Below are 27,609 nucleotides of genomic sequence, written 5' to 3'. Positions count from 1 at the left end.
TGGCCACAGCTGGAGGATTCAGAAAGGCTGGAATAATTGGAACTACACCTGACGATGACTCTGAAGTAAGCGACGTACCGATAGAAGAGGAAGTGGCGCATTGTCTTCCTTTGGAGTTGGCAGAATTGTTTAGAAGCGACACCGAAAACGAAGATTTCATGGGATTTAGCGATCAGGAGTGACAGATTGTTTGGTAAATGTATAGCATGTTCTATATGTTATAGTTATTTGAATTACTCTTACCATAATATGTTATGTTAACATATCAGGCACGTTCTCCGTTGGTTATTTATGTGTCAATTTATTTATTTTAAATAGCCTTTCAAATGTCTGTTCTTGTTGGATTTTATCTAATAAATTTCCCCTAAAATTGCGACGTATACATGTTTTTTTCCTTCTTTTTTATGTATTTTCAGCAGGTGCGACTTATACTCCGGTGCGACTTATACTCCGAAAAGTGCGGTAGTTTGAAAGCCAGAGACGAAGGAAGAAACACACGGCCATAGCAATTTATCAATGGCAGCAAATTAATCAAATGCTTATTTAACGTTCCCTGAATTGTCTTATTGACTATCGGTCCCGGCCTACTATTGCATGATTTTTTAAGGCCTATGGACATTGGACTTAATGCTTTTCAATGCCAGCTAAGGCCTTAATTTTCGCTAAATACATTAAATGACTTGTAATGCTTTTAAATTCCGCTCGGAAAGCCTGCACTACAGACGGTATGTTAGAACGTGACCATGCGTCGTTTGATGCAATGACTGACCTTGGACAGACAGCTCCATCACGCGGAGGTGGATGATGCAAGTGAGGCAGCAACATTGGGACTGGGGGAAGGTGTTGCGTCATGCAAACTTAATAAACATGGAGCGGAAAAAACAAGCAGAAAAAACTCAGGACAACACAATAAAACATACATTGAAGAAAAAGTGCGGCAGTAATGACAAGAAAAAATAAACAACAACAAAAGAATGAGTATGTAAAAGGAAGATCCTCCTCTTTACCTGCGTCCCTGAGAGGCGCTGATCTGCTCCTTCATGCTGATCGCTTGTCGGAGGAGGCCGTCGATGTTTTTGAAATACACGCAGCTGTTCGCCATGCTTCTCACGGCACTGCATGAACCAAATAACGAACCAATATAAAAAAGGGACCAGTGGGAATCATTTAGAACAACATCCTTACACACCTGCAGGCATATTCAACTGAGTAGATGGCTCCTTGACTTTGCTCCTCCGAGCATTGCATGTCGGTCTGTAGGACAAGAGATGGCAAAAATATGACAACATGCTAAGTGATCGTTGCCATCTTCGCACGATACATATTTGGTCCAATAAGATGTGGTCATACCTTATGTTGCACCAGTTCAGGAAGCGACCTCCTGACGTGCTCTTGCAGTCTGTATAGAGCCACGGACGGCTCGTTGGCCAGGACGTACATGCTTTCAGTAAATTTGTCACTCACTGCGGACCAAACAGAATACATTGAAGTGCAAATTGGTAATTGGGATGTGTTACATATTATATAAAAATATAATTAAATATAATATATCAGTACATATTATATACTTCCGGTTCAAGGACGCATGGAAGAGAGATCTGAAGGCATGTAATATTCCTCAAGACAGCTGGGAGATACAGACGGAGAATCGAAATGTCTGGCGTCAAGCGGTTAGACGGGGTATTGCAGAGGCTGATTTGAGGAGAGGCCAGCTCGCAGAGGAGAAGAGAGACAGGAGGAAACGCACTGCAACTACCATCGCACATCAGGTCTCTCCACATGTTTGCACTAAGTGCAACAGTGACTGTCACTCAAGAATTGGTTTGTACAGCCATATTAGGCGTTGTCAACAAACATGACTTTACCTTATCAACAAAAACACCAAGTTAATATGTGAGAATTATAATTAAACTAGATGTGGCAATTCCTGAAGGAATTGTGTGTGAATGCCCCAATGCTGAAGTTGAATGAATGTTGTATGAATGTAAGAATTTTTTGAATGTTGGAATGGTTTGAATGTTGAAAAGCTGACGCTGAATTGAAATGCTAATGGAATGTAGGATGAACGTAGAAATGGTTTGACTGTTGAAATCATTGTTGAGATCATTATTCATGCGTTCGTTACGTCCCGTCTCGATTACTGTAACGTATTATTTTCGGGTCTCCCCATGTCCAGCATTAAAGGATTACAGTTGGTACAAAATGCGGCTGCTAGACTTTTGACAACAACAAGAAAGTTTGATCATATTAGGCCTATACCGGCTCACCTGCACTGGCTTCCTGTGCACTTAAGATGTGACTTTAAAGTTCTACTTCGTACGTATAAAATACTACACGGTCTAGCTCCATCCTATCCTGCTGATTGTATTTTACCATGTGCCCCGGCAAGAAATCTGCGGTCCTATCCATGGGTGGGGGGGTCACCCGGTGGGGGGATCACCCACATCTGCGGTCCTGTCCAAGGTTTGTCATTGTCATCCACATTGACATCCCACTGGTTTGTGAGTTTTTTCTTGCCCTGATGTGGGATCTGAACCGAGGATGTCGTTGTGGCTTGTGAAGCCCTTTGAGGCACTTGTGATTTAGGGCTATATGAATAAACATTGATTGATTAACTTAAATAGTTTAAACGCTGAAATGGTTTGAATGTTGGAATTGTTTGAATGTTCAAGAGTTTGAATTTCCAGGAAAACTGGAATTTGGTTTGGAACTTGGGAAAGTGTTAGTTTGAATGTCCAGGATGAGTGGAATGTGTTGATGTTGGAATGTTTTGAATAGGTTGAAAAATGTGGGAATTGTGCAACTTGGAAAAATGGCTCATTCATTTAAATGGGAATATTCTGGAATTTTGGGAAAGCGGATTTTTAAAAAAAAATTTTAGGAGCATGAATGTCCTTAATGAACTGAATTGGTTGGTGTTGGAATTGTTTCAATTAGTCAAGAAATGTTGCGGTAGTAACATGTTGAATTGACAAATAATATTACGGAATACCTGGAATTCCAGGAAAACCGTGAATTTTCCGGTTCAAAAAACAACTTTGTTTTTTTGTCCTAATTAAGAGGAATGTTTTGACGGTGGAATGGTTGAAGTTGGTTGAAAAATGTGGGAGGAGTAGTCGCCAGAAAAAAAGGGTGGAAAAAGGGCTTTGCAAAACCAGGAATTCTGGAAAGTCCTGGAATTTTTTATTGAAATTGGAATCAGGGAAATTTGAATTTTCTGGATGGTGGAATGTGTTGAAGGTGGAATGGTTTGAATTAGTTGAAAACTGTGAAAAATGGTGGAAGTTAGAAAAATGTCCCAGGAAACCTGGAATTCTGAGAAATCTGGGAATTTTTGGAATTTGTCAGGGGATAGTCCGCGATTCCCGTATAGGCTGAACAGTTTGAAGTTGAAACAATTTGAATCGGGTAAAAAAAGTTGAAGGTAGAGCGCGCCAAAATCTGGAAAAGAATAAGAATAAGTTGAATAATAAATAATTGAATTTTGGTGTAGAAAGCCATATGTGTGAATGCTTTGCAGCATTCACAAAATAAGTGTGTGAATTGTGAGTGAATTATATTCATATAGCGCTTTTTCTCTAGTAACTCAAAGCGCTTAACATAGTGAAACCCATATCTAATTTTTACATTTAAACCAGTGTGGGTGGCACTGGAAGCAGGTGGGTAAAGTGTCTTGCCCAAGGACACAACGGCAGTGACTAGGATGGCGGAAGCGGGAATCGAACCTGCAACCCTCAAGTTGCAGGTACGGCCGCTATACCAACCAAGCTATACCGCCCAAAGTGTATTGTATAATTACAACACTCATTATAACTGAAAATATATAACTAATAATTGATGACAATAGGATGACAAAACTATTTTGAATAAAAACAATAAACTATTAATAATAATTACCCTAGTAACTAGTATATGATGCAGATTCCATCCATTTACTACCACTTGTCCGTTTTGGGGTCGCGGGGGGTGCTGGAGTCTATATCAGCTGCATTCAGGCGGAAGGTGGCGTACACCATGGACAAGTCACCACCTCATCACAGGGCCAACACAGAGACGGACAACATTCACACTAAAATTTACACACTAGGGTCAATTTTAGTGCAGGTATTAAAGTAAATATATAAAATTGATTTAAAAATTAGCACGGTCTTCTGTGACTAAGCTGCAAAAAAGGAGATAATATGTAAATATTGCATGTATGTTATATTTTAAATTGCTACTATGGTACATGTTTAGTCTACTTAATACCTGCATTATTTGTTCCATTCTTTGAAACTGAGCTACTGTGTGGAAGTCGCCTTGTGGATAGAGTGTCCGCTCTGAGATCGGTAGGTCGTGAGTTCAAGTCATACCAAAGACTATAAAAATGGGACCCATTATACCCCTGCTTGACACTTTTTTTTTTTGATTGATTGAAACTTGTATTAGTAGATTGCACAGTACAGTACATATTCTGTGCGTCCTAGGCATGATATTAAAGTGCATCTGGCAATGGAGGATCCTCTATGGGGTCTTGGGGCACTAGGAGTTTAACCCCTTTACTACTGCTACCCCAGATGGCCTTTGGCAAAGGCCTACTACAGGGCTGGGCAATTATTTTACTCGGGGGGCCAGATTTAGATTAAAAAAATATGTCTGGGGGCCGGTATATATATTTTTAGGAACCCGAATACAAAACCTCACAATAATGATTGAAAGCTAAAAAAGGTTATTACAGACCGCCTTAAAAAACGGAATGGAATTTGATTTTTTTTTTTTTACTGAATGAGACCCAGAATGTACGTGAAAATAATGAATGTGGGATTCACAATATTAACTATGAATGATAAAACACTGAATAAACACTGAATATTGACAACATATTTTACAATCAACCGAAACACAACCAAAATGCAACAAACATAGTGAAAAAAACCCCCACCTACAATATGAGATATCTCTTAGTAACCATAGTAAGTTATTAGATGACCATAGTAACTAGTTAGATTACCATAGTAACTAGTATATGATGCAGATTCCAAGCATTGAAAGACTTAGTAGAGTTGAAGACTTCCGGTCATTAGAGAACATCACTGCAAATCATAATGGCAGCATCTTAAACATCTAAAGCAATTATTTGTGAATGTCTGGAGGGCCAGATCGAAAAGCTCAACGGGCCGCATGCGGCCCCCGGGCCTTAATTTGCCCAGGTCTGGCCTAGTACCTGACTTCCCCCAAGCCAGGGATATGGTGAAGACCTCAACGGCGGAGGATGGTAGATGTAAGAACTACCACAACGGCTGCGATGGCGGATGAAGGCTGCAGCAGAAAAGGGTCCCCAGTCGTCTTGGACTCCATGCCACTCGACCCTGACCCGAATCTGTCAAGGATCGTGTGGTGACTGTCTGTGCACCAGTCTCCCCACGTTAAACAAATTTACACAGAGGCAACCTCCATAAAGGGATACCCCTCTACCAAGAGGACCTCATACTCCCTTCGGGTAACCGCCGATGACATATTCCGTACAATTGACCACTAAATGGTAACACGCGAATACGTTTTTCAACTCGTTTAAGTCGGGGTTCACGTTAATCAATTCATGGTATCATTCAGCATCAAGGGATGGAATTGGGGGTTAGAGGCCTACTGAAATGAGATTTTCTTATTTAAACGGGGATAGCAGGTTCATTGTACGTGTCATGCTTGATAATTTCGTGATATTGCCATATTTTTGCTGAAAGGATTTAGTAGAGAACATCGACGATAAAGTTCGCAACTTTTGGTCGCTAATAAAAAAGCCTTGCCTGTACCGGAAGTAGCAGACAATGTGCGCGTGACGTCATGGGTTGTCGAGCTCCTCACATCCTCACATTCTTTATAATCATAGACACCAGCAGCAAGAGCGATTCGGACCAAGAAAGCGACAATTTCCCCATTATTTTGAGAGAGGATGAAAGATTCGTGGATGAAGAAAGTTAGAGTGAAGCACTAGAGAAAAAAAAGAAAAAAAAAGGCGACCGCAGTGGGAGCGATTCAGATGTTATTAGACACATTTACTAGGATAATTCTGGAAAATCCCTTATCTGCTTATTGTGTTAGTAGTGTTTTAGTGAGATTATAAAGTCAGAGTGCTGCGGTGACTGCCAGTGTCTCTGAAAGAAGCCAATGGAGGAGCCACAGCTGCGTTTTTGAAAGCTGCTGCAGGAAGACGCTAACTCCGCAAATGTCTCCGGTAAGAGCCGACTTAATATCACAATTTTATCATCCAAAAACTTGCTGGTTGACATGTGGTAGAGAAACATATTCGCTAAAGCTTCCCAACAAACAAAGAAACACAAGCTGTGTTTCGGTTGCTAAAGGCAGCTGCAATCCACCGCTTTCCACCAACAGCATTCTTCTTTATAGTCTCCGTTATTAATTGAACAAATTGCAAAAGATTCAGCAACACAGATGTCCAGAATACTGTGTAATTATGCGATAAAAAGAGACGACTTTTAGCCGTGAGTGGTGCTAGACTAAAATGACACCTCAACCAATAACGTCACACGTCATCATACGCGTCATCATTCCGCGACGTTTTCAACAAGAAACTCTGCGGGAAATTAAAATTTGTAATTTAGTAAACTAAACCGGCCGTATTGGCATGTGTTGCAATGTTAATATTTCATCATTGATATATAAACTATCAGACTGCGTACTACCGTGGTAGGTAGTACTACCCACTGATAGTTTATATATCAATGATGAAATATTAACATTGCAACACATGCCAATACGGCCTTTTTAGTTTACTAAATTGCAATTTTAAATTTCCCGGGAGTTTCGTCTTGAAAACATCGTGTAATGATGACGTGTACGCAAGACGTCACAGGTTTTTAGGAAGTATGAGCGCTGCACACACACACAGCTAAAAGTCGCCTGCATTAATCGCATAATTACACAGTATTTTGGAGATCTGTGTTGCGGAATCTTTTGCAATTTGTTCAATTAATATTGGAGGAGTCAAAGTAGAAAGATGGAGTTGGGAAGCTTTAGCCTTTAGCCACACAAACACACAGTGATTCCTTGTTTAAAATGTCCGGAGGTGAAACTTTACTATGGATCAGAGCGTTGTCAAGCGAACATGAATCACGACGGAATGTCAACCAGCAGTTTTTGGTGAGAAAATTGTGGTAAAAAGTCGCTTCTTACCGGAGAAAAGCTGAGCTTGTGCCGTCCATAGCTGCCGTCGACTCCCCTGAGACATTGGCGTCAAGACACCCGTGGGCACACACCTCCGACTATCAGGTACTGTTAAACTCACTAAAACACAAGCAACACAATAGAAAGATAAGGGATTTCCCAGAATTATCCTAGTAAATGTGTCTAAAAACATCTGAATCCGTTTTTTTTTTCCAACTTTTTTTTTCTTTTTCTAGTCCGTCCCTATCAATATCCTCAAACACGAATCTTTCATCCTCGCTCAAATGAATGGAGAAATTGTCGTTTTATCGGTTCGAATAGCACTTTTTGTTGGAGGCTCCCATTAAAATCAATGTGAATATGTGAAGAGCCATCAACATGTGACGTCATCGTCTGCGACTTCCGGTAGAGGTAGAGCTTTTCTCTTAGCACCGAAAGTTGCAAACTTTATCGTGGATGTTCTCTACTAAATCCTTTCAGCAAAAATATGGCAATATCACGAAATGATTAAGTATGACACATAGAATGGACCTGCTATCCCCGTTTAAATAAGAAAATCTCATTTCAGTAAGCCATCAAATCACCAAAAAATGATTCCTGAGCGTGGCCACCACTGCCGCTCACTGCTCCCCTCACCTCCTAGGGGGTGGAAAAAGGGGATGGGTCAAATGCAGAGGGTAATTTCACGACACCTAGAGTGCGTGTGACTATCAGTGGTACTTTAACTTTAACTATTTCACTCATGGATCAATACATTTTCGCTAAGTTTAAATTGAAATGTTTGCTTTAATGTGGGAGTTCTGACGTTGATTTAAGGGGCTAAAACGAGCTAGCCAGTCGGCTAATTTAACGTAAATTTAGCAAAACATTTTTTTAAATGCACATACTCACCTCGTCTGACTTTGAGTTGCAATTCTTGGTCTTCCATGATGAAAGCTAAATAAAATATGCAGCAAACAAATAATTGTGGCTTTATTCCTGTCCTACCAGCTACTTCTGGGTTTGTGTTGTCGTGTGCACTAATAAACGGCTCCGGGTAGGAAACGCATAAAGAGACCAACTATCTGTCCGCTTTCGAAATGCATTTCTAAGGTGAATAACAAGTTATTCAACCCCGATGTTCTTTAGTTCGAGCCATTTTGATGATTATTTTTTTAACGAAGCTGATATTTGATGACAAAAAATGCTTTTTTTCGGACAAAAATCGCAATTTGTAAAATAATCTACTTTCACTTTTGCCACAAGGAAGTTGGCGCAAATTAAAACAGCCAAACTGGATGTGGTGAGTAGGCAATGTCGTGATGAGCTTCTAAAACAGACGTAATCACGATTTTTTCTGCTCGTTATAAGCAATATATATAATAGTAGCCCTTTCTTTTGATTGTAGTGATCATGGATATAGAAGAAGAGGATAGCTGGGACTCCAGAGGTGAGTAGGGTTTCCAACTCCCTGGTAAAAATAGGAAACACCTTGCATGGCTCGTTCTGTGGCCTACTGTGTTTGCGAGAAAGGAGTTTTATTATGTCCACAAAGGTTGAATGAAGGCAACTGGACTCTTCTCGGGTGTTGAAGATATTCCACAGTTGCTTCCAGTCTACCTTTGTGGATTATTTGACCTGATGACTGGCAATCTGCACACACGTTTTTATACTACTGGACTTCAGGCAGAATTTCATTAAATGCACACGTTTAGGCTTAATACAAATGTATGGGAAATAAAATGTTCAATAATGTTTTTTTTGGTGCAAAATTAACCAAATACAATTAAAAAAAAATGTCTTAAAGGCCTACTGAAATTAGATTTTCGTATTGAAACGGGGATAGCAGGTTCATTCTCTGTGTCATACTTGATCATTTCGTGATATTGCCATCATTTTGCTGAAAGGATTTAGTAGAGAACATCGACGATAAAGTTCGCAACTTTTGGTCGCTAATAAAAAAGCCTTGCCTGTTCCGGAAGTAGAAGCCAATGTGTGCGTGACGTCACCGGTGCGAGGGCTCTGTCACGCCAATTTTCTTCTTCATGATTAATACAAACGTTTTGTTAACGCTATATTATAAAAATATAACGCTATAGTATAAAAAAAACAGATGTTTTGTTAACGCTGTATTATAAAAAAAAATTAAAAAACAATTTACAAACACAAGCTATGGGATGACATAAGTAAATGCGTCATCCCATAGCTTGTGTTTGTAAATTGTTTTAAAATTTTTTTTTATAATATAGCGTTAACAAAACGTCTGTATTTTTATAATATAGCATTATATTTTTATAATATAGCGTAAACAAAACGTCTGTATTAATCATGACCCCGGAAGTAAAAGAGGAGGGAAGGTTTTTGTAGGGGGGAAGAAATTTGGCGTGACAGCTCTTCACAGCCGCACATTGATTACAATCATGGACACCAGCAGAGCGAGCGATTCTGACAAAGAAAGCGACAATTTCCCCATTAATTGGAGCGAGGAATATATATTCGTGGATGAGGATAGGGAGAGTGAAGGACTAGAAGAAAAAAAAAAAGACAGGGCAGTGGGAGTGATTCAGATCTTATTAGACACATTTACTAGGATAATTCTGGAAAATCCCTTATCTGCTCATTGTGTTATTAGTGTTTTAGTGTGATTGTAAAGTCATACCTGAAAGTCGGAGGGGTGTGGTGACCGCCAGTGTCTCTGAGGGAAGCCATGGAGGAGCCGAGAAAGTCGCAGCTGCCTCTTTGACAGCTGCAGGAAGAACGACAGAAGCTCCGCTCATGTTTACGGTAAAAGGCGACTTATTACCACACTTTTCTCACCGATACCTGCCGGTGGACATGCGGTAGAGAACCATGTTCGCTTGACCACTCTGTTGCATATTAAAGCTTCACAACAAACAAAGAAACACCGGCAATGTGTGTGTTGAAATACACCGCTTTCCACCAACAGCATTCTTCTTTGTACTATCCATTATTAATTGAATAAATTGCAAAAGATTCAGCAACACAGATGTCCAGAATACTGTGTAATTATGCGATTAAATCAGACGACTTTTAGCCGTGAGTGGTGCTGGGATAAAATGTTCGCTACAACCAATAACGTCCCACGCACGCGTCAAAATAAGCGTCATCATTCCGCTACGTTTTCAACAGGACACTTCGCGGGATATTTAAAATTGCAATTTAGTAAACTAAACCGGCCGTATTGGTATGTGTTGCAACGTTAATATTTCATCATTGATATATAAACTATCAGACTGTGTGGTCGGTAGTAGTAGTCAGTAGGCCTTTAATCACGAGTGTCTCAAAGGGCTGCACAAGCCACAATGACATCCTCTGCTCAGATCCCACATTCGGGCAAGAAAAAAAACTAAACCCAATGGGATACAATGAGAAACCTTGGAGGGGACCGCAGATGTGAGAACCCCACCCCTGGTGACCAGTGCAATGGACGTCGAGTGGATCTAGTTCATAGTTTGAACGTTATGGCAGACCGCCTTGAAAACGGAATGGAATTTATAAAAATGTTTTTACTGAATGAGACACCCAGAATGTAGATGAACATAAAGAATGCAGGATTTACAATATTAACTATGAACAATAAAACACAGAATATTGTCAACATATGAACATCACACCCCCTCGATCGGCATTTTTTACAATCAAGCGAAACGCAACACAAATGCAACAAACACAGCAAAATATGAACGCAAAGGGTAAAAAAACCCACCTAAAAAGTTAATTAACTGAATACAATTGAAAAAAATGTCTTAAGGGGAACTGCACTATTAGGACGGTATATTTATTTTTAGGAACACTAATGCAAAACCTCACAATAATGTAAGAATGCTAAAAATGTTATGACAGACTGCCTTAAAAACGTAATGGAATTAAAAAATGTTTTGTTCTGGATGAGACACCCAGAATGTACATGAAAATAAAGAATGCAGGATTTACAATATTAACTATAAACGATAAAACACTGAATATTGACAACATATGAACGTCACACCCCCTCTCCATCGACATAATTTATACAATCAAGCGAAACAGAACAAAAATTCAACAAACACAGCAAAATATGAATGCGAAGGGTAAAAAAAAAAAAAAAAAAATTAAAACTAAATTACCTGAATACAATTTTAAAAAATGTCTTAAAGGCGAACTGCACTATTTGGCCAGTACATCTATTTTTAGGAACACTCATAAAAAAAAACTCACAATAATGTCGCTATAGACAGACCGCCTTAAAACGGGATGGAATTTAAAAAAAATGTTTTAACTGAACGAGACACCCGGAATGTACATGAAAAAAAGACTGCAGGATTTACAATATTAAATAGGAACGATAAAACACTGAACATTGACAACATATGAACGTCACACCCCCTCTCCATTGACATATTTTACAATCAAGCAAAACGCAACAAAAATGCAATAAACTGCGATGTATGAACGCAAAGGGTTAAAAACAAACAAACACCTAAACCTAAGTTAACTGAATACAATTTTAAAAAATGTTGTAAAGGGGAACTGCACTATTTTGCAGGTATATGTATTTTTAGGAACACACACAAAAACCTCACAATAATGTCTGATTGCTAAAAACTTGATGACAGACTGCCTTAAAAACTGAATGGAATTTAAAAAATATATTTTTACTGAATGAGACCCCCACAATGTACATGAAAATAAAGAATGTGGGATTTACAATATTAACTATGAATGATAAAACACTGAATATTGACAACATATGAACGTCTCACCCCCTCTCCATCGACATATTTTACAATCAAGCGAAACACAATAAAAATGCAAGAAACACAGCAAAATATAAATGCGACGGGTAAAAAAAAAAAACTAAAACTAATTGAATACAATTTTTAAAAAATATGTCTTAAAGGCGAACTGCACTATTTGGCTGGTATATCTATTTTTAGGAACATCATACAAAACCTCACAAAACTGTCTGAATGCTTAAAACATTATGAAAGACTGCCTTAAAAACAGAATTTTTTATTATTTTTTACTGAATGAGACACCCAGAATGTACATGTAAATAATGAATGCGGGATTTACAATGTTAACTATGTACGATAAAACACTGAATATTGACAACATATGAACGTCTCACCTCCCTCTCCATCGACATATTTTACAATCAAGCAAAACACAACAAAAATGCAACAAACAGTGAAATATAAATGCGAAGGGTAAAAAAACTAAAACTAAATCAATTGAATACAATTTAAAAAAATGTCTTAAAGGCAAACTGCACCATTTGGCCGGTATGTGTATTTTTAGGAAATCTCATACAAATTCTCACACAAATGTCTGAGTCTGAGTGCTAACCTCCAAAACAAAAATGAAAAAAACTATTTGTGCGTATTATTTTAATCAAAACGAGGAAGTCAGGATTAATGACTACAATTAGTTGTATTGCAGCCATGTGTAGGCCGCCTCCACCCCACTGTTTGAGAAGAACTCTATTATTTGAACGATGTTGTAGTTTCCATTGATGTATAGAAGTGTTACTATTTCCTCAAATATCTAAATAAGGTAACCACAATAAGGGAAAAAAGCATCCCTAGAATGATGCACAAAAGCACAGCATTGTAAAAAAATTGTTAAATCTCTGGCAATGTGTGTATTTCATTTCTTGTGTCTCCAGAGGATGAAGACGAGAGTTTGTTGAACCAATCGGAAACTCTCACTAACAAGCAGCGTGGGAATGAAATTACAGTACGCCCAGTATCATTTGATGGTGTGTACAGCCAAATAAGTAAAGCATAAACATCTTGACTGCATCATATATGGCTTTCTTTCCCATTTCCAGGTCTGGCAATACATCAGCTTGCTGCTCAAGGCAAGCTGTCCCAATTGGAGGCACGGTTAAATAAAGGTAAAGCACATTCGTGGTCAAAAGTTTACATACACTTGTAAAGAACATGATGTCATGGCTGTCTTGAGTTTCTAATCATTTCTACAACTCTTATATTTTTTTGTGATAGAGTGATTGGAGCACGTACTTGTTTGTTACAAAAAACATTCATGAAGTTTGGTTCTTTTATGAATTTATTATGGGTCCACTGAACATGTGACCAAATCTGCTGGGTCAAAAGTATACATACGGCAATGTTAATATTAGGTTGCATGTCCCTTGGCAAGTTTCACTGCAATAAAGTGCTTTTGGTAGCTATCCACAAGCTTGTGGCAAGCTTCCGGTTGAATTTCTGACCACTCCTCTTGACAAAATTGGTGCAGTTCAGCTAACTTTGTTGGTCTTCTGACATGGACTTGTTTCTTCAGCATTGTCCATATGTTTAAGTCAGGACTTTGGGAAGGCCATTCTTGAACCTTAATTCTTGGTTGATTTAGCCATTCCTTTACCACTTTTGACGTGTGTTTGGGGTCATTGTCCTGTTGTAAACACACAACTTAGACCCAACCTACGGGCTGATGATTTTAGGTTGTCTTGAAGAATTTGGAGGTAATCCTCCTTTTTCATTGTCTCATTTACTCTCTGTAAAGCACCAGTTCAATTGGCAGCAAAACAGGCCCAGAGCATAATACTACCCCCACCATTTTTGACGGTAGGAATGGTGTTCCTGGGATTAAAGGCCTCACCTTTTCTCCTCCAAACATATTGCTGGGTATTGTGGCCAAACAGCTCAATTTTTGTTTCATCTGACCATAGAACTTTCCTCCAGAAGAGTCACTTCTGGAGCAAGGGCTTCCTTCTTGCATGGTAGCCTCTGTCCATTGCGATGCAAAACACGCTTGACTGTGGACACTGACACATGTTCCAGCAGCTTCCAATTAATTACAGACCTGTTTTTTGGTGGTTTTAGGTTGACTCATGATCATCCTGACCTATTTTCTCTCATATACTGTATACTGTAGCTTGCGTTTTCTTCCTGATCGTGGCAGTGACAAAACTGTGCCATGCACTTTATACTTATGAACAATTGTCTGCACAGTTGCTCTTGGGACCTTAAGCTGCTTGGAAATGGCTCCAAGTGACTTTCCTGACTTGTTCAAGTCAATGATTCGTTTTTTCAGATCTGTGCTGAGTTCCATTGTCGTTTGTAACCGAGTCGAATGCCTGCATCACATGAGCACTATTTAAATGGGCTCAGAGAAGTCAACAGGTGTCGTCAATCCTAATCACTCACATGAAGAGGCCATGCCATGAAGCTAATTTAATTTGATTGTAACTTTTCTATATCACCAAAATTGATAATGCATGTTGCTGTATGTATACTTTTGACCCAGCAGATTTTGTCACATTTTCAGTAGACCCATAATAAATTCATAAAAGAACCAAACTTCATGAATGTTTTTTGTTACAAACAAGTATGTGCTCCAATCACTATCACAAATAAATAGTTGTAGAAACGATTGGAAACCCAAGACAGCCATGACATTATGTCTTTCACAAGTGTATGTAAACTTTTGACCACGACTGTATATTATGGATGTCACCATTGTTTACTTATATGGATGTGATATACATTTTACAGACAGCTCACTGCTGAACAAACAGGACGAATGTGGCTTGACTCCTCTTATGTGGGCAGCGACGTTTGGAGAGAGAGCAGTGGTGGACTTTCTTCTTCAAAAGGTCAGAGGGAAGCCTATGTTGTTGAAGAAGATGTTTATTAGGACAATAACTCACTCTTCGTATGTTAGGGAGCAGACCCCAGAATGATCGGGAGGAACAGAGAAAGTGCGCTGACGCTGGCCAGCTCTGGAGGCTATGTGGACATCATTGAGTCTTTACTCAGACATGGAGTTGATGTCAACACCTATGACTGGGTACAGTGGTAATTAACTGCTTGGTTCACATGACTCCGGCCGATTTTTTTTCAGGTCCAATACCGATTAGTGTATTTGGAGCTTTCAATTATTCCCAGTAAAAGTTGGCTAAACATGAGTAGAATACCTCAGTAAACAGCTGGACAAGTTTTTTTAACCTTGTTTTATAGGAAATTTCAGACCAGTAGCATCATAATGTTGTGGTCCATTTAGCATCAAAAATCATCAAGGGATTTCAGAAATAATGCTGCGAGTCGGAGGAGCATCAACTTTTGGAAGGAAAGAACAAGTACAATGAAATTTAATTTTCAGCACAAACCAGACAAGAGCAGACATACATTGTAAAGGATGACCCAACAGAACGCTGATGGCTTTCCACTTACGGCGCCCTGTAAAAGGTAGGAAAAGGTGAATACTAGGTGAGGAGGATGAGTAAAAAAAAAAAATCTATCCCAGGCTAGGTTAATTTAGTGAGAGGAAGGGCTCAGGGAAAACAAATCTTGATAGCCACGATAAGCACATATGCATTTGTATATAGACATGGACATAGAAACCACAATACTTGCAATAGGCGGGGAAGGCCGGGGATTCTCCAGTGACGAAGCTGCGGCTCTTCTGGCGCTGCTTCAGCCGTCCGTCGCACCTAAGGAGTTAAGCGGTGGCAAAGGCGTGGGATGGCGGTGGGGGCGGGGTTATGTGTGCATATGTGCAGTCCATGGCATGTTATGTCTATAAGCCTGGAGTCGGTCTGCAGACACGGCAAACATGCTTCAATTCCCCAGGTGTTGTTGAAGGAGGGAGGAATTCAGAGCAGCTATCACTGTGATGTCACAGTGTTTGCATTTCAAAATATGGGAAATCTAATGGCAAAATTGGTAAAAATATGGGATTCCTCTATACAATAACTCGTCATCTACTGAATTTTATTGCAGTTAATGGATTTAATAAATTGTAAGGTTTCCTAAAATCAAATAAGTTTATTTTATTTCTCATTAATGGACACTCAGCACCGCTTCTTGACTAAAAAAACCCAGAAATGTAGACATATTTGCAAATGTATTAAAAAAAGAAAAACAGAAATATCATGAAGTATTTAGAGTAGAAGCACCCTTTTGAGATAGGACAGCCATGGGTATTTTTGTGAATGAGGCAACACATTTTTCACACCTAGATCTGGGGTTAAATGTCATTAACCTTTAAACAAATGTCAATGACAGGGTTCCCTGTTTTTCTACCTTGCCCATTCTCTCCAGTTCTGTCAGGTTCGATGGTAAACGTCGGTGGACAGCCATTTTCAAGTTTCTCTGGAGATGCTCAGTTGGGTTTAGGTCAGGGTTCTAGCTGGGCCAGTCAAGAATGGTCACATAGTTGCACTGAAGCCACTCCTTTGTTAATTTAGCTGAGTGCTTAGGGTCATTGTCTGTTTGGAAGGTTTTGCCTTCGGCCCAGTCTGAGGTTCTTATAGGGATGGGAATTTTTCTGAGATCTTCAATTCAAGGTTTTCATAAGCTGTAAGCAGTAAACATATCAAAAGAAGGCTTGAAATATCTTTTGTTGCATCTTATGAACCTGGCATTATAGTAGTTTCACCTTGTACATCTTAACCAACCTTTGCACTGTATATTTTCTAGGCAGATGACAAAGATTCTTAAAAGTTTTACAAATGTTACGAAATGTTACATTGTTGTGTAATTTCTACGTTTTCCATCCATCCATTTTCTACCGCTTGTCCCTTTTTGGGGTCGTGGGGGGTGCTGGAGCCATCTCAGGCCAACACAGATAGACAGATCACATTCACACTCACATTCACACCCTAGGGCAGGGGTAGGGAACCTATGGCTCTAGAGCCAGATGTGGCTCCTTTGATGACTGCATCTGGCTCTCAGATACTGTAAATCTTAGCTGACATTGCTTAACACGATAAGTAATGAATAATTCCGCTGGTAATCACAATGTTAAAAATAACGTTCAAAATATAAAACATTCTCATGTATTTTATTCCATCCATCCCTTTTCTATCGCACCTGTTCAAGAAATAACAATGTTATTAAAAATAGAGACTTAATATACTTTAAAAATGTTGGTTTTACTTAAAAAATGCATGCATTTAGTTGTATTCAGTGTTAAAAAATTTAATATGGCTCTCACGGAAATACATTTTAAAATATTTGGCTTACCTGGCTCTCTCAGCCAAAAAAGTTCCCGACCACTGCCCTGGAGCCAATTTAGTGTTGCCAATCAACCAATCCCTGGGTGCATGTTTTCGGTGGTGGGAAGGAACCCACGCAGTCACGGGGAGAACATGCAAACTCCACAGAAAGATGCCGAGCCCGGGATTTAACTCATGTTTTATTTTTGTTAAATCCTACAGATTTATTTATCTTTTCTATGCGATATGCCTCTTGAGACCGGACTGTTGGCTTTGTGAGGGCATGTTAGCTCTAAACTAAACTAAATTGATGCTAATGCATTTTTGTTATCTTTTTTTCCCAATTATGAATCAATAATAGAACCGATAAAGAACCAAATTGTTAAGCAGAATCCAAAGTGGAATCAGAAGCGGACAAATCTTATCGATTTACCATCCTTAGGTCCTGAGCACTCAGTAAGATATTTTTTTCCAGGATACCTCTCTGCATTAATCGTTCCTACAATTACAACCAGTCGTCCGGTCCCTGCAGCTAGAAACACCCCCATAGCATGATTCTGCCACCACCATGTTTGTCCGTTGGGAATGTAATAAGCAGTGCCTGGATTTCCCCACACAAAGCCTTTTTAAGAATTAATGCCAAAAAGTTCAATCTTTGTCTCATCAGACCAGAGAATGTTATTTATCATAGTCTGAGAGTCCTTCGTGTGTTTTTAAGGCAAACTATGCAGGCTTTCATATTTATTTCACTGAGCAGAGGCATCCGTCAGGCCACTCTGCCATAAAGCCCCGACTGGTGGAGAGGGCTGCAGTGATAGTTGACTTTGTGGAACTTTCTCTCATCTCCCTACTGCATATGTGGAGCTCAGCCACAGTGATCTTTGGGTTGTTCTTCACCTCTCTCCCCAAGGCTTTTCTCCCACGATTGCTCAGTTTGGCTTGACTGCCAGGTCGAGGAAGAGTTGCGGTTGTCCCAAACTTCTTCCTTTTCAAGGATTATGGGCTGTTAGGATCCTTGAGTGCTGCAGAAATTATTTCGTAATCTTGGCCAGATCCGTGCCTTGCCACAATTCGGTGTCTGAGCTCCTTCGACCTTATAATTTCAATTTGCTCTGTCATGCACTGTGGGCTGTAAGGTCTTATGTAGACAGGTGTGTGCTTTTCCTAATCAAGTCCAGTCAGTTTTAATTAAACACAGCTGGATTCAAATGAAGGAGCAGAACCAGCTCAAGGAGGATTAAAAAAAAAAAAATGGACAGACTGTGAGTGTCACAGCAGATGGTCTGAACACTTACGACCATGTGATATTTCAGTTTTTCTTTCTACATTTGTTTTTTTTCTGTCAAGATGGTGTGCCGGGTGTACATTATGAGAAATAAAATTAGCTTTTTTTTTTATCTTAGCCAATGGCTGCAATAATTATAAGGGTATTTTACAAACCCCGTTTCCATATGAGTTGGGTAATTCTGTTAGATGTAAATATAAACGGAATACAATGATTTGCAAACCTTTTTTAACCCATATTCAGTTGAATATGCTACAAAGACAACATATTTGATGTTCAAACTGATAAAACTTTTTTTTTTTGCAAATAATCATTAACTTTAGAATTTGATGCCAGCGACACGTGACAAAGAAGTTTGGAAAGGTGGCAATAAATACCTATACAGTTGAGGAATGCTCATCAAACACTCATTTGGAACATCCCACAGGTGTGCAGGCTAATTGGGAACAGGTGGGTGCCATGATTGGGTATAAAACAGCTTCCCAAAAAATGCTGAGTCTTTCACAAGAAAGGATGGGGCGAGTTACACCCCTTTGTCCACAGATGCCTGAGCAAATAGTCAAACAGTTTAAGAACAACGTTTCTCAAAGTGCAATTGCAAGAAATTTAGGGATTTCAACATCTACGGTCCATATTATCAAAAGGTTCAGAGAATCTGGAGAAATCACTCCACGTAAGCAGTATGGCCGGAAACCAACATTGAATGACTGAGACCTTCGGTTCCTCAGACGGCACTGTATCAAAAACCAACATCAATCTCTAAAGGATATCACCACATTGGCTCAGGAACACTTCAGAAAACCACTGTCACTAAATACAGTTGGTCGGTACATCTGTAAGTGCAAGCTAAAGCTCTACTATGCAAAGCGAAAGCCATTTATCAACAACATCCAGAAATGCCGCCGGCTTCTCTGGGCCCGAGATCATCTACGATGGACTGATGCCCTTTCCCAACTACTTTGGCCCATGTTGCAGCCATGACATTCTAAGTTATTTGCAAAAAAATAAAGTTTATGAGTTTGAACATCAAATATATTGTCTTTGTAGCGCATTCAACTGAATATGGGTTAAAAAAGGTTTGCAAATCATTGTATTCCGTTTATATTTACATCTAACATAATTACCCAACTCATATGGAAACCGGGTTTGTAAAATACCCTTATAATTATTGGAGCCATTGGCTAAGATAAAAAAAAAAAAGGTAATTTTATTTCTCATTAATGTACACCCGGCACACCATCTTGACAGAAAAAAAACAAATGTAGAAAGAAAAACTGAAATATCACACCCCTTGGCATACCGTCAAGTACCCCCAGGGGTACGCGCACCCCCATTTGAGAACCGCTGTTCTATGGTGTGTTGCATGTTTCACTATTCCTCGTCTTCCAGTGATAATGAACAGAACTTGTGAGAAACGTAAGTTTATTTGCCGCAACAAAAGTGGCTTTGCACTGTCAAAGGACATTACCCGCTAACGAGGATGCTCATTGACGTGTTTGTTCTTGTGTTGCGGTCACCTTTGCGGGACGCAGCTGGAATGTGGCAACATGTATCATCACGATATAACGATAGTATTATCAGGACTGCATGATCGAGGGGAAAAAAAACCTAATTACAATTTTTCTGTCAAATTGTTTTTGTTTTTTTAAATAAATACAAATGTATAAAACTGTGAAAATAAGGAGTGAAGAAGGAAATGTTACTTTTAGACTGTCAACATGTTTTTGTCTCAAGGTGCTGCACATTAGAACAATATGCAATAGTTTACTTTCAAAAATACTTGGCTTTCTGCAAAACTTTTGTCCACATCATGCTCTTAAACAAATTAAATAATCAAACTATATAGTCCTGTTAATAATGTAATATAATATTAATGCACAATAATAATGCGGGCAGCAAAGTGTTACAGGGGTTAGTGCGTGTGCCTCACAATATGAAGGTCCTGAGTTCAATCCCAGGCTCAGGATCTTTCTCTGTGGAGTTTGCATGTTCTCCCCGTGACACCGTGGGTTCCCTCCGGGTACTCCGGCTTCCTCCCACCTCCAAAAACATGCACCTGGGGATAGGTTGTTTGGCAACACTAAATTGGCCCTAGTGTGTGAATGTGAGTGTGAATGTTGTCTGTCTGTGTTGGCCCTGCGATGAGGTAGCGACTTGTCCAGGGTGTACACCGCCTTCCGCCCGAATGCAACTAAGATAAGCTCCAGCACCCTCCGCGACCCTGAAAGGGACAAGTGGTAGGAAATGGATGGATGTTGATAATGTTATGGTACATTAAACATATGTATCTTATTGCAATCGAAGAACAATTTTGCCCTTAAATGAAATATTGAACATACAAGACAACTTTTAGTAATAAGCAGGCAAACAAAGGCTCCTAATTAGTCTGCTGACATATGCAGTAACAATGTCATTTTCCATTTTATTTTGTCAAAATTATGAAGGACAAGCTGTAAAAATGAATTATTAATCCACTTGTTCATTTACTGTTAATATCTGGTCATTTTCTGTTTCAACATGTTCTTTCTACACTTCTGTTAAATTGTAATAATCACTTATTCTTCTGTTGTTTTATACTCTAGTTTTGGATGATACCACAAATTTAGGTATCGATCTGATACAAATTAGTTACAGTATCATACATCGGTCATATTCAAAGTCCTCATGTGTCCAGGGACATATTTCCAGAGTTTATAAACATAATATGAAAAAGGAAAAAATATTTTGTGACAATAAAAAATCGATGTAATCATAGTATTGACTAGATAAGCTATTGTACTTGGTATGATTACAGTGGATGTCAGGCGTAGATCCACCCATGGAATTTGTTTAAATTCAGGCGCAAACTTTTGTAAGCAGTGACGCCGGTGAGCTATTGTATCCTCCTACGGTGTGTAGTGAAGCATGTTTAGCTATTACTCCTCCTGCAGGGATGATACTTGTAAAAAAACTCACTTTATACGTCGTCATGTAGGCATGATTAGTGATTTAGAAGTAGCTAAAACACTGCAGTGTTTCCCAAAGGTCAGCCATCTATTTGTGGTGGTGTGGTTTGATTTGGGGGGGCTTGCGGCGGCGGCGATGACCTAGAAGAACGCGGAGTTGGAATATAATTACAACACTTTATGTACATATTTATATAACATTTAGGTATTAGTATATGAGGTGGCGACTTGTCCAGGGTGTACCCCGCCTTGCGCCCGATTGTAGCTGAGATAGGCGCCAGCACCCCCCGCGACCCCGAAAGGGAATAAGCGGTAGAAAATGGATGGATGGATGGTATTTGTATAATATGTAACTACAAGCTCCATTCACAGACAGAATCCCATTGCTTATATGAGCGGTCAAGCGAGTCAAAAGCAGAAAAAAAAATATATAGATATATATATATTTTTTTAATTTTTTATTTGTGGTGGCCGTAGTTCTTTCGTGGCGGGCCGCCACAAATACATTAATGTGTGGGAAACCCTGCACTGCCGACTGCGGATGGATGATCTCTGCTAGCTCGCCATGTCTTAAAACACTTAGTGTTATAGCTTCACCTTTATAGACTTAAACCAACTTTAATGATCCACAAGGGAAATTGTTCCACACAGTAGCTCAGTTACAATGATGGAAAGGACAATGCAGGTATAGACTAAATATAGTGATGTAAAATATAACATATGTACGTAATATTTACATAATATATGTACAGTATATTTTATATACAGATATATAATAAAATATCAGTTTATGTTGTCATCAGTTTTTAGGCCAATGTGTGTCTGTTCTCCCTTTTCTGTCTACACACTGTGTCTGCTTGTAAGTACTCTGTGATTGTGCGCTGCCGAACATTCTCCTAAATCCAGCAATGTCTCGGCGTGACGTCATACCCGGGAACCGATACTTTTCAAACATAGTATCGGTTTTCTCTTTTGTAAAGTAAATCTGAACAGCCGATATGGGCATCTACATCAACTATTTGATTTGCCTGAGAAGCTGGACAGGACAAAAAAACAACAACATTGTATCGTCTTTGATTCATTAGTACCGCGATACTATAGTAGTACCGGTGTACCGTACAACCCTAATATATACATATACACACACACATTCATGCATACTATAGCAACTCTTATTTAGAGGTGTAACCAAATGGTTTAAGACAAAGCTCAAGTCTGACACTGAGACAAAGTTGTGATTGCTTGTTGACGATGTTTTGTTCCTAGAACGGTGGGACTCCTCTTCTGTATGCCGTTCGAGGAAACCATATTAAATGTGTCGAGGCACTTTTAGGTACATCAAAGTACATGTTGCACTTCTGCCAATTCTCTGGCGTTCCTATTAAAATGTTCATTATGTTTGTTTTTACAGCCAACGGAGCTGACCTGACCACCGAGTCGGAGTCTGGCTACAGTGCGATGGCGTTGGCAGTTGCTCTTGGACACAAAAGGAGTAAATATCATTATCATCTGAACCCTTTTTATTGCTGTGTTGCTCTTAAGCTTGTTTTTTGTGTGTGTCCCAGTTCAGAAGGTGTTAGAGGCCCACATCTTGAGACTCTACAAGCCAGCACAGCGCTAAAATAAACCGCTATTGTAGGTATAAACAAACAGATGTACAAAATGCTTGTTTTACAAGGCAGCGTAAGAAAAATGTTCTATACTTGGCAACTGTACAGCAATAGTGCTACACCAGCAATGACATTTTTAAATAAATGTATTTTTATATGGAGTTTTCCACTGGAATGATGATTTTCCTCCACATAACTATTTGAGACTGAATCTACAGTACAGCGCCCCTGGTGGTTACAGGTAAGTGGCGCACTCGATCTTGACTCAAATTCCGTTCAGGAGGTGGAGGAACGTAGTCAGACATCCAATTTCCAGGATATTTCACAAAGGCTGCATTTTCTCTTCTGCTCACTGGTGAGCCGAAAAACTATGGTCATGTGGCTTTCTCCCCCAGGATATCCAAAGAATAAATAATGATTCTTCCAAAAAAGTCGGCACTGTTCTCAAACAGTATTTTTACTTTGTCCACAGCGGGGGCCTCCTGTATGGGAAAGCAGTGGGTGTGGAGTTAAGTCAAGATAAACTTTGGGTTTTATTCTGTCCTTCTGCCATTAAACTCATTAAATCATCAGCGGTGATGAAATACATGCTCAAGATAATATTATTCAGTGCTAAAAATAAAAGAGAAAGCAAAGTTACAAGTGCAAGTCACATCACTATTTGACTACATTGTTCTGAGGGTCATATATACATAAAGGTAAGACTATATTAGCAATTTTAACCAAGTTACTACTGTAGTTATAAAGTAATACGTGTTAACAGAAGCAATATCTTTACGCAACTCAAATATTCTCTAAATAAAAAGGGCCTGCTGCTGTTCTTGAGGTCCTAAAACTAGTCAAATACATATTTTTATGACAAAGGCAATTAAACCTCAAGGAGTCTCTAATTCAGTGTTTTTCAACCATTGTGCTGTGAAATACAGTCTGGTGTGCCGTGGGACATTACGTGATTTCACCTATTTGGGGTAAAAATGTTTTTTGCAAACAAGGAATTATAGTCTGCAAATAATGTGCAGTTGTTGAGTGTCGGTGCTGTCTAGAGCTTGGCAGCGTAACCGTGTTATACTCTTCCATATCAGTGGGTGGCAGCCGGTAGCTAATTGCTTTGTCAATGTTTGGAACACATCGTGTGAGACGAATAAGGTTTGTCGCCATATCTAATACTTAAACAAAAAATAAATAAAAGGTGAGTACACCTAAGAAAAGGCATTGAAGCTTAGGAAAGGCTAAGCAGAACGAAACTAAAACTGAACTGGCTACAAAGTAAATAAAAACAGAATGCTGGACGACAGCAAAGACACTGTGCAGCAAGGACAGCGTCCACAAAGTACATCCGAATATGACAACTGTCCCCACAAAGAAGGATAGCAACAACTTAGATAGTCTTGATTGCTACAACAAAGCAGATGCGGGAATAGCGTTTAAGGAAGACATGAAACTGCTACAGGAATACACCAACAAAACAGGAAAAGCCACCAAAACCATGAATTGATTTACGTGGACCCCGACTTAAACAAGTTGAAAAACTTATTCGGGTGTTACCATTTAGTGGTCAATTGTACGGAAAATGTACTGTACTGTGCAGTCTACAAATAAAAGTTTCAATCAATCAATCAAAATCGGAGTGACAGACAAGAACTAAAGCTTTACACACAGGAAAAGAGCAAAAAACTCAAAATAAGTCATGGTGTGATGTGACAGGTCGTGACAGTACACCTACTTTGAGACAAGACCTATAGTGATGCATGGTTGGTTACGGTTTAAAGTCGTATCCAACATTTGTTTTTTACTGTCATCTGAGTTTCGGTTTTTTTTTATGATTTCTGCTGGTGGTGTGCCTCCAAAATGTATCAATGGATAAAATGTACCTTGGCTCAAAAAAGGTTGAAAAACACTGCTCTAGTCAATATGACAGCAATGCAATGCTGTTTTCAGAAATACACACAAATATCGGTTGCTTATCAGTTTTGGACTGAACTCACAGGTCTGCCTTGCAATTTATATTAAAGTATTATATAATAGGAAAAACACAATTTAAGTTTGATTTTTGTATGAAAACATCTGAGCTAAGTATTTACATTAGATCAGGCCTGGGCAATTATTTTAACTCGCGGGCCAAATTTAGAGAAAAAAATGTGTCTGGTGGCCGGTATATCTGATTTTTAGGAACACTAACAAGCACTCACAATAATGTCTGATTGAATGCTAAAAGTTATGAGAGACTGTCTTAAAAAACAAAATGGAATTTTACATTTTTTTTTTACAGAACGAGACACCCAGAATGTACATGAAAATAAAGAATGTGGAATTTACAATATTAACTATTAACGATAAAACACTGAATATTGACAACATATGAACGTCACACCCCCTGTCGATCGACATATTTGACAATCAAGCAAAACGGAATAAAAATGCAGCAAACAGCGAAAAATTAAAGTGAAGGGTAGAAAAACCCCCACTTACAATCTGATATATCACTAAGCTTAAGAACTTTGTTGTAAAAATCTCTTTCCGCGTCTGTCCCTGACACCCGCATTTCAGGTTGACCGCTCTGGAAACACGCTACGGAAACGCTCCCCACCCACACTGCTTGGTGCCTCGTCTGAGCTGCCGTGACTTAGATTACCATAGTAACTAATTAGATTAGCCTAGTAACTAATTAAATTACCATAGTAACTACTATATCGTGCAAAAGAGCAGATTTCAACCATTGAAATACTTTTTCTAGTTCAAGACTCACGGTAATTTGAAAACATCACTGCATATCATAATGGCAGCTACAGTTTCCATCTTGAAGATCTAAAAAAAAATTATTTGTGAATGTCCGGCGGGCCAGATTGAAAAGCTTAACAGGCCGCATGTGGCCCCCGGGACTTAAAAGGGAACATTATCACCAGACCTATGTAAGCGTCAATACATACCTTGATGTTGCAGAAAAAATATGTTTTTTTAACCGATTTCCGAACTCTAAAAGGGTGAATTTGGCGATTTAAACGGCTTTCAATTGTCCGCTGTCGGGGCAATGACCTTTCACCCGTGACGTCAAAACATGAAGCAATCCAACATTTTCTCAAACACATTACACACACTAAGTCAAATCAGCTGTTATTTTCCGTTTTTTCGACTGTTTTCGTACCTTGGAGACATTATGCCTCGTCAGTGTGTTGTCGGAGGGTGTAACAACACGAACAGAGACGGATTCAAGTTGCACCAGTGGTCAAAAGATGTGAAAGTCCCTCGTTTGTTCTGCATACTGTACCGACGACAGCTATGCTACGACAGAGATGGCAAAAATGTGTGGATATCCTGCGACACTCAAAGCAGATTCATTTCCAACGATAAAATCAACAAAATCACAAAGGTGAGTTTTGTCGATGTTATTGACTTATGTGGAGTGTGCTAATCAGACATATTTGGTCACGGCATGACTGCAAGCTAATCGATGCTAACATGCTATTTAGGCTAGCTGTATGTACATATTGCATCATTATGCCTCATTTGTAGCTATATTTGCCTCCAGCCTTTCCCTCCACCCACATTTAATGCCAAACAAACACATACCAATCGTTGCTTAGAAGGCGAGCGCCAAATTCGTCCGCGCTTCCTCCCGTGCCGCTGTCTGTCGTGATATGGCTCAATAGCTTCAGTTTCTTCTTCAATTTCGTTTTCGCTATCTGCCTCCACACTCCAACCATCCGTTTCAATACATGCATAATCTGTTAAAATCGCTTGCGCCGCTGATATCCGAGTCCGAATCCGAGCTACTACGCTATACCTTTCTGTGCTATCCGCCATGTTTGTCCATGGTGGCTTCACGCAGTGACGTCACAGGACAATAGACGGGTGGATATAACAACGGTTAAAATCAGGCACTTTGAAGGCTTTTTTCGGGATATTGCGTGATGGATAAAATTTTTGACAAAAACTTCTAAAAATAAAATAAGCCACTGGGAACTGATTTTTGTTGGTTTTAACCCTTCAGAAATTGTGATAATGTTCCCCTTTAATTTGCCCAGGTCTGCATTAGATAAAGGATATCTGTAGACAGTTGTTGTCTTCTGGGTAAAAATGACTCATCACTGTAAACTCGCCACCTTTTAAACAACCTGCAGATAAAGACAGGGTAGGAAAAACTCACATTTTAGAGAATGGAGCAGAAAATAATGATTTTAAGTCTGCAAATCTTACCTTCCAGTCTGCATGTTTTAGCTGAAAAGCCACCCTGAAACTGAACGTTTAACTCAGACACCATAATCGGCTGGGGGAAGTCCAAAATCAACCACTGACGTTCACCCTGAAAATATTAAAAAGGCCATAAAATGACAGCATAGTTTGTTTGCTACCAAAAAAAATAAATGACTTGCCTGGTCTGAATTCCAGCATGTCTCTTCATTGCTGTCAAACATGTACTTCTTCCCATACTGCCTTACGTCTCTGTTTAGGACTGAGCTCACCCTAAAAAAGTATCAAAAAAGCATCTCATATTATACTTAAATACGTTTATAAATGACAATATATCCGTTTATCATGACAAATACCTGCTTTGCGTCTCACGACACAACAGTGAGGCGGCCATGTTGCAGGGGCACACTCTGCCGTCAACCGGTACGGTGCTTTTAAAAAAAATGTTTTGCGACAGTGCCCCTTGCTTGCCGTTAG

At 39.3% G+C, this 27,609-nt stretch overlaps 3 protein-coding genes across 6 annotated transcripts in view; 1 reads left to right on the top strand and 2 right to left on the bottom strand.

Annotated features, from left to right (window-relative positions):
- borcs8 (BLOC-1 related complex subunit 8) overlaps positions 1–8,217 on the bottom strand; it is a 17,276-nt gene extending 9,059 nt beyond the window's left edge. Inside the window, exons 1-5 of one of the 2 annotated variants that reach the window (XM_061888648.1) lie at positions 8,053–8,214; positions 1,351–1,463; positions 1,190–1,254; positions 1,008–1,115; positions 770–857 (exon numbers count right to left, since the gene is read on the bottom strand). In XM_061888648.1, coding sequence (XP_061744632.1) covers positions 788–857; positions 1,008–1,115; positions 1,190–1,254; positions 1,351–1,463; positions 8,053–8,089 — 393 coding nt within the window. In that variant the 5' untranslated portion in view covers positions 8,090–8,214 and the 3' untranslated portion in view covers positions 770–787. Of the gene's footprint in view, positions 1–769; positions 858–1,007; positions 1,116–1,189; positions 1,255–1,350; positions 1,464–8,052 lie in introns of both variants that reach the window. The other variant, XM_061888649.1, reaches the window with a different exon arrangement.
- rfxank (regulatory factor X-associated ankyrin-containing protein) lies at positions 8,205–23,105 on the top strand. 2 transcript variants are annotated; one of them, XM_061888644.1, is made up of 9 exons: positions 8,205–8,481; positions 8,549–8,590; positions 12,809–12,901; positions 12,974–13,039; positions 14,661–14,761; positions 14,830–14,955; positions 22,601–22,667; positions 22,746–22,826; positions 22,900–23,105. In XM_061888644.1, the coding sequence occupies exons 2-9, from the start codon at positions 8,554–8,556 to the stop codon at positions 22,953–22,955; spliced, it is 627 nt and encodes a 208-aa protein (XP_061744628.1). In that variant the 5' UTR covers positions 8,205–8,481; positions 8,549–8,553; the 3' UTR covers positions 22,956–23,105. The 2 variants fall into 2 exon arrangements, with proteins under 2 accessions (XP_061744628.1, XP_061744627.1); XM_061888643.1 differs by having other exon boundaries at positions 8,206–8,443.
- On the bottom strand, positions 22,837–27,609 carry nr2c2ap (nuclear receptor 2C2-associated protein). Of its 2 annotated transcripts, none has more exons than XM_061888645.1 (5): positions 27,489–27,609; positions 27,315–27,405; positions 27,139–27,244; positions 26,989–27,056; positions 22,837–23,447 (listed from the first exon to the last, which is right to left on the bottom strand). In XM_061888645.1, exons 1-5 carry the CDS (start codon positions 27,524–27,526, stop codon positions 23,319–23,321), a joined length of 432 nt encoding a protein of 143 aa, XP_061744629.1. In that variant the 5' UTR covers positions 27,527–27,609; the 3' UTR covers positions 22,837–23,318. The 2 variants fall into 2 exon arrangements, with proteins under 2 accessions (XP_061744629.1, XP_061744630.1); XM_061888646.1 differs by having other exon boundaries at positions 22,837–23,441.

The sequence above is a fragment of the Nerophis ophidion genome, linkage group LG26 (genome assembly GCF_033978795.1).
Source record: "Nerophis ophidion isolate RoL-2023_Sa linkage group LG26, RoL_Noph_v1.0, whole genome shotgun sequence".
In the NCBI taxonomy this organism is placed as follows: Eukaryota; Metazoa; Chordata; class Actinopteri; order Syngnathiformes; family Syngnathidae; genus Nerophis; species Nerophis ophidion.
The sequence above is the reverse complement of the archived record's forward strand: the minus strand, read 5'-3'. Positions and strand labels throughout refer to the sequence as shown.

Excerpts from the sequence above, each read along its gene's own strand:
- rfxank (XM_061888644.1), top strand. The coding sequence starts at position 8,554 with ATGGATATAGAAGAAGAGGATAGCTGGGACTCCAGAG. Across the intron at positions 13,040-14,660 it reads GGAGGCACGGTTAAATAAAG|ACAGCTCACTGCTGAACAAA; the intron begins GTAAAGCACATT and ends TACATTTTACAG. Across the intron at positions 14,762-14,829 it reads TGGACTTTCTTCTTCAAAAG|GGAGCAGACCCCAGAATGAT; the intron begins GTCAGAGGGAAG and ends TTCGTATGTTAG.
- nr2c2ap (XM_061888645.1), bottom strand. The coding sequence starts at position 27,526 with ATGGCCGCCTCACTGTTGTGTCGTGAGACGCAAAGCAG. Across the intron at positions 27,406-27,488 it reads TGTCGTGAGACGCAAAGCAG|GGTGAGCTCAGTCCTAAACA; the intron begins GTATTTGTCATG and ends ATACTTTTTTAG. Across the intron at positions 27,057-27,138 it reads TAAAACATGCAGACTGGAAG|GTTGTTTAAAAGGTGGCGAG; the intron begins GTAAGATTTGCA and ends CTTTATCTGCAG.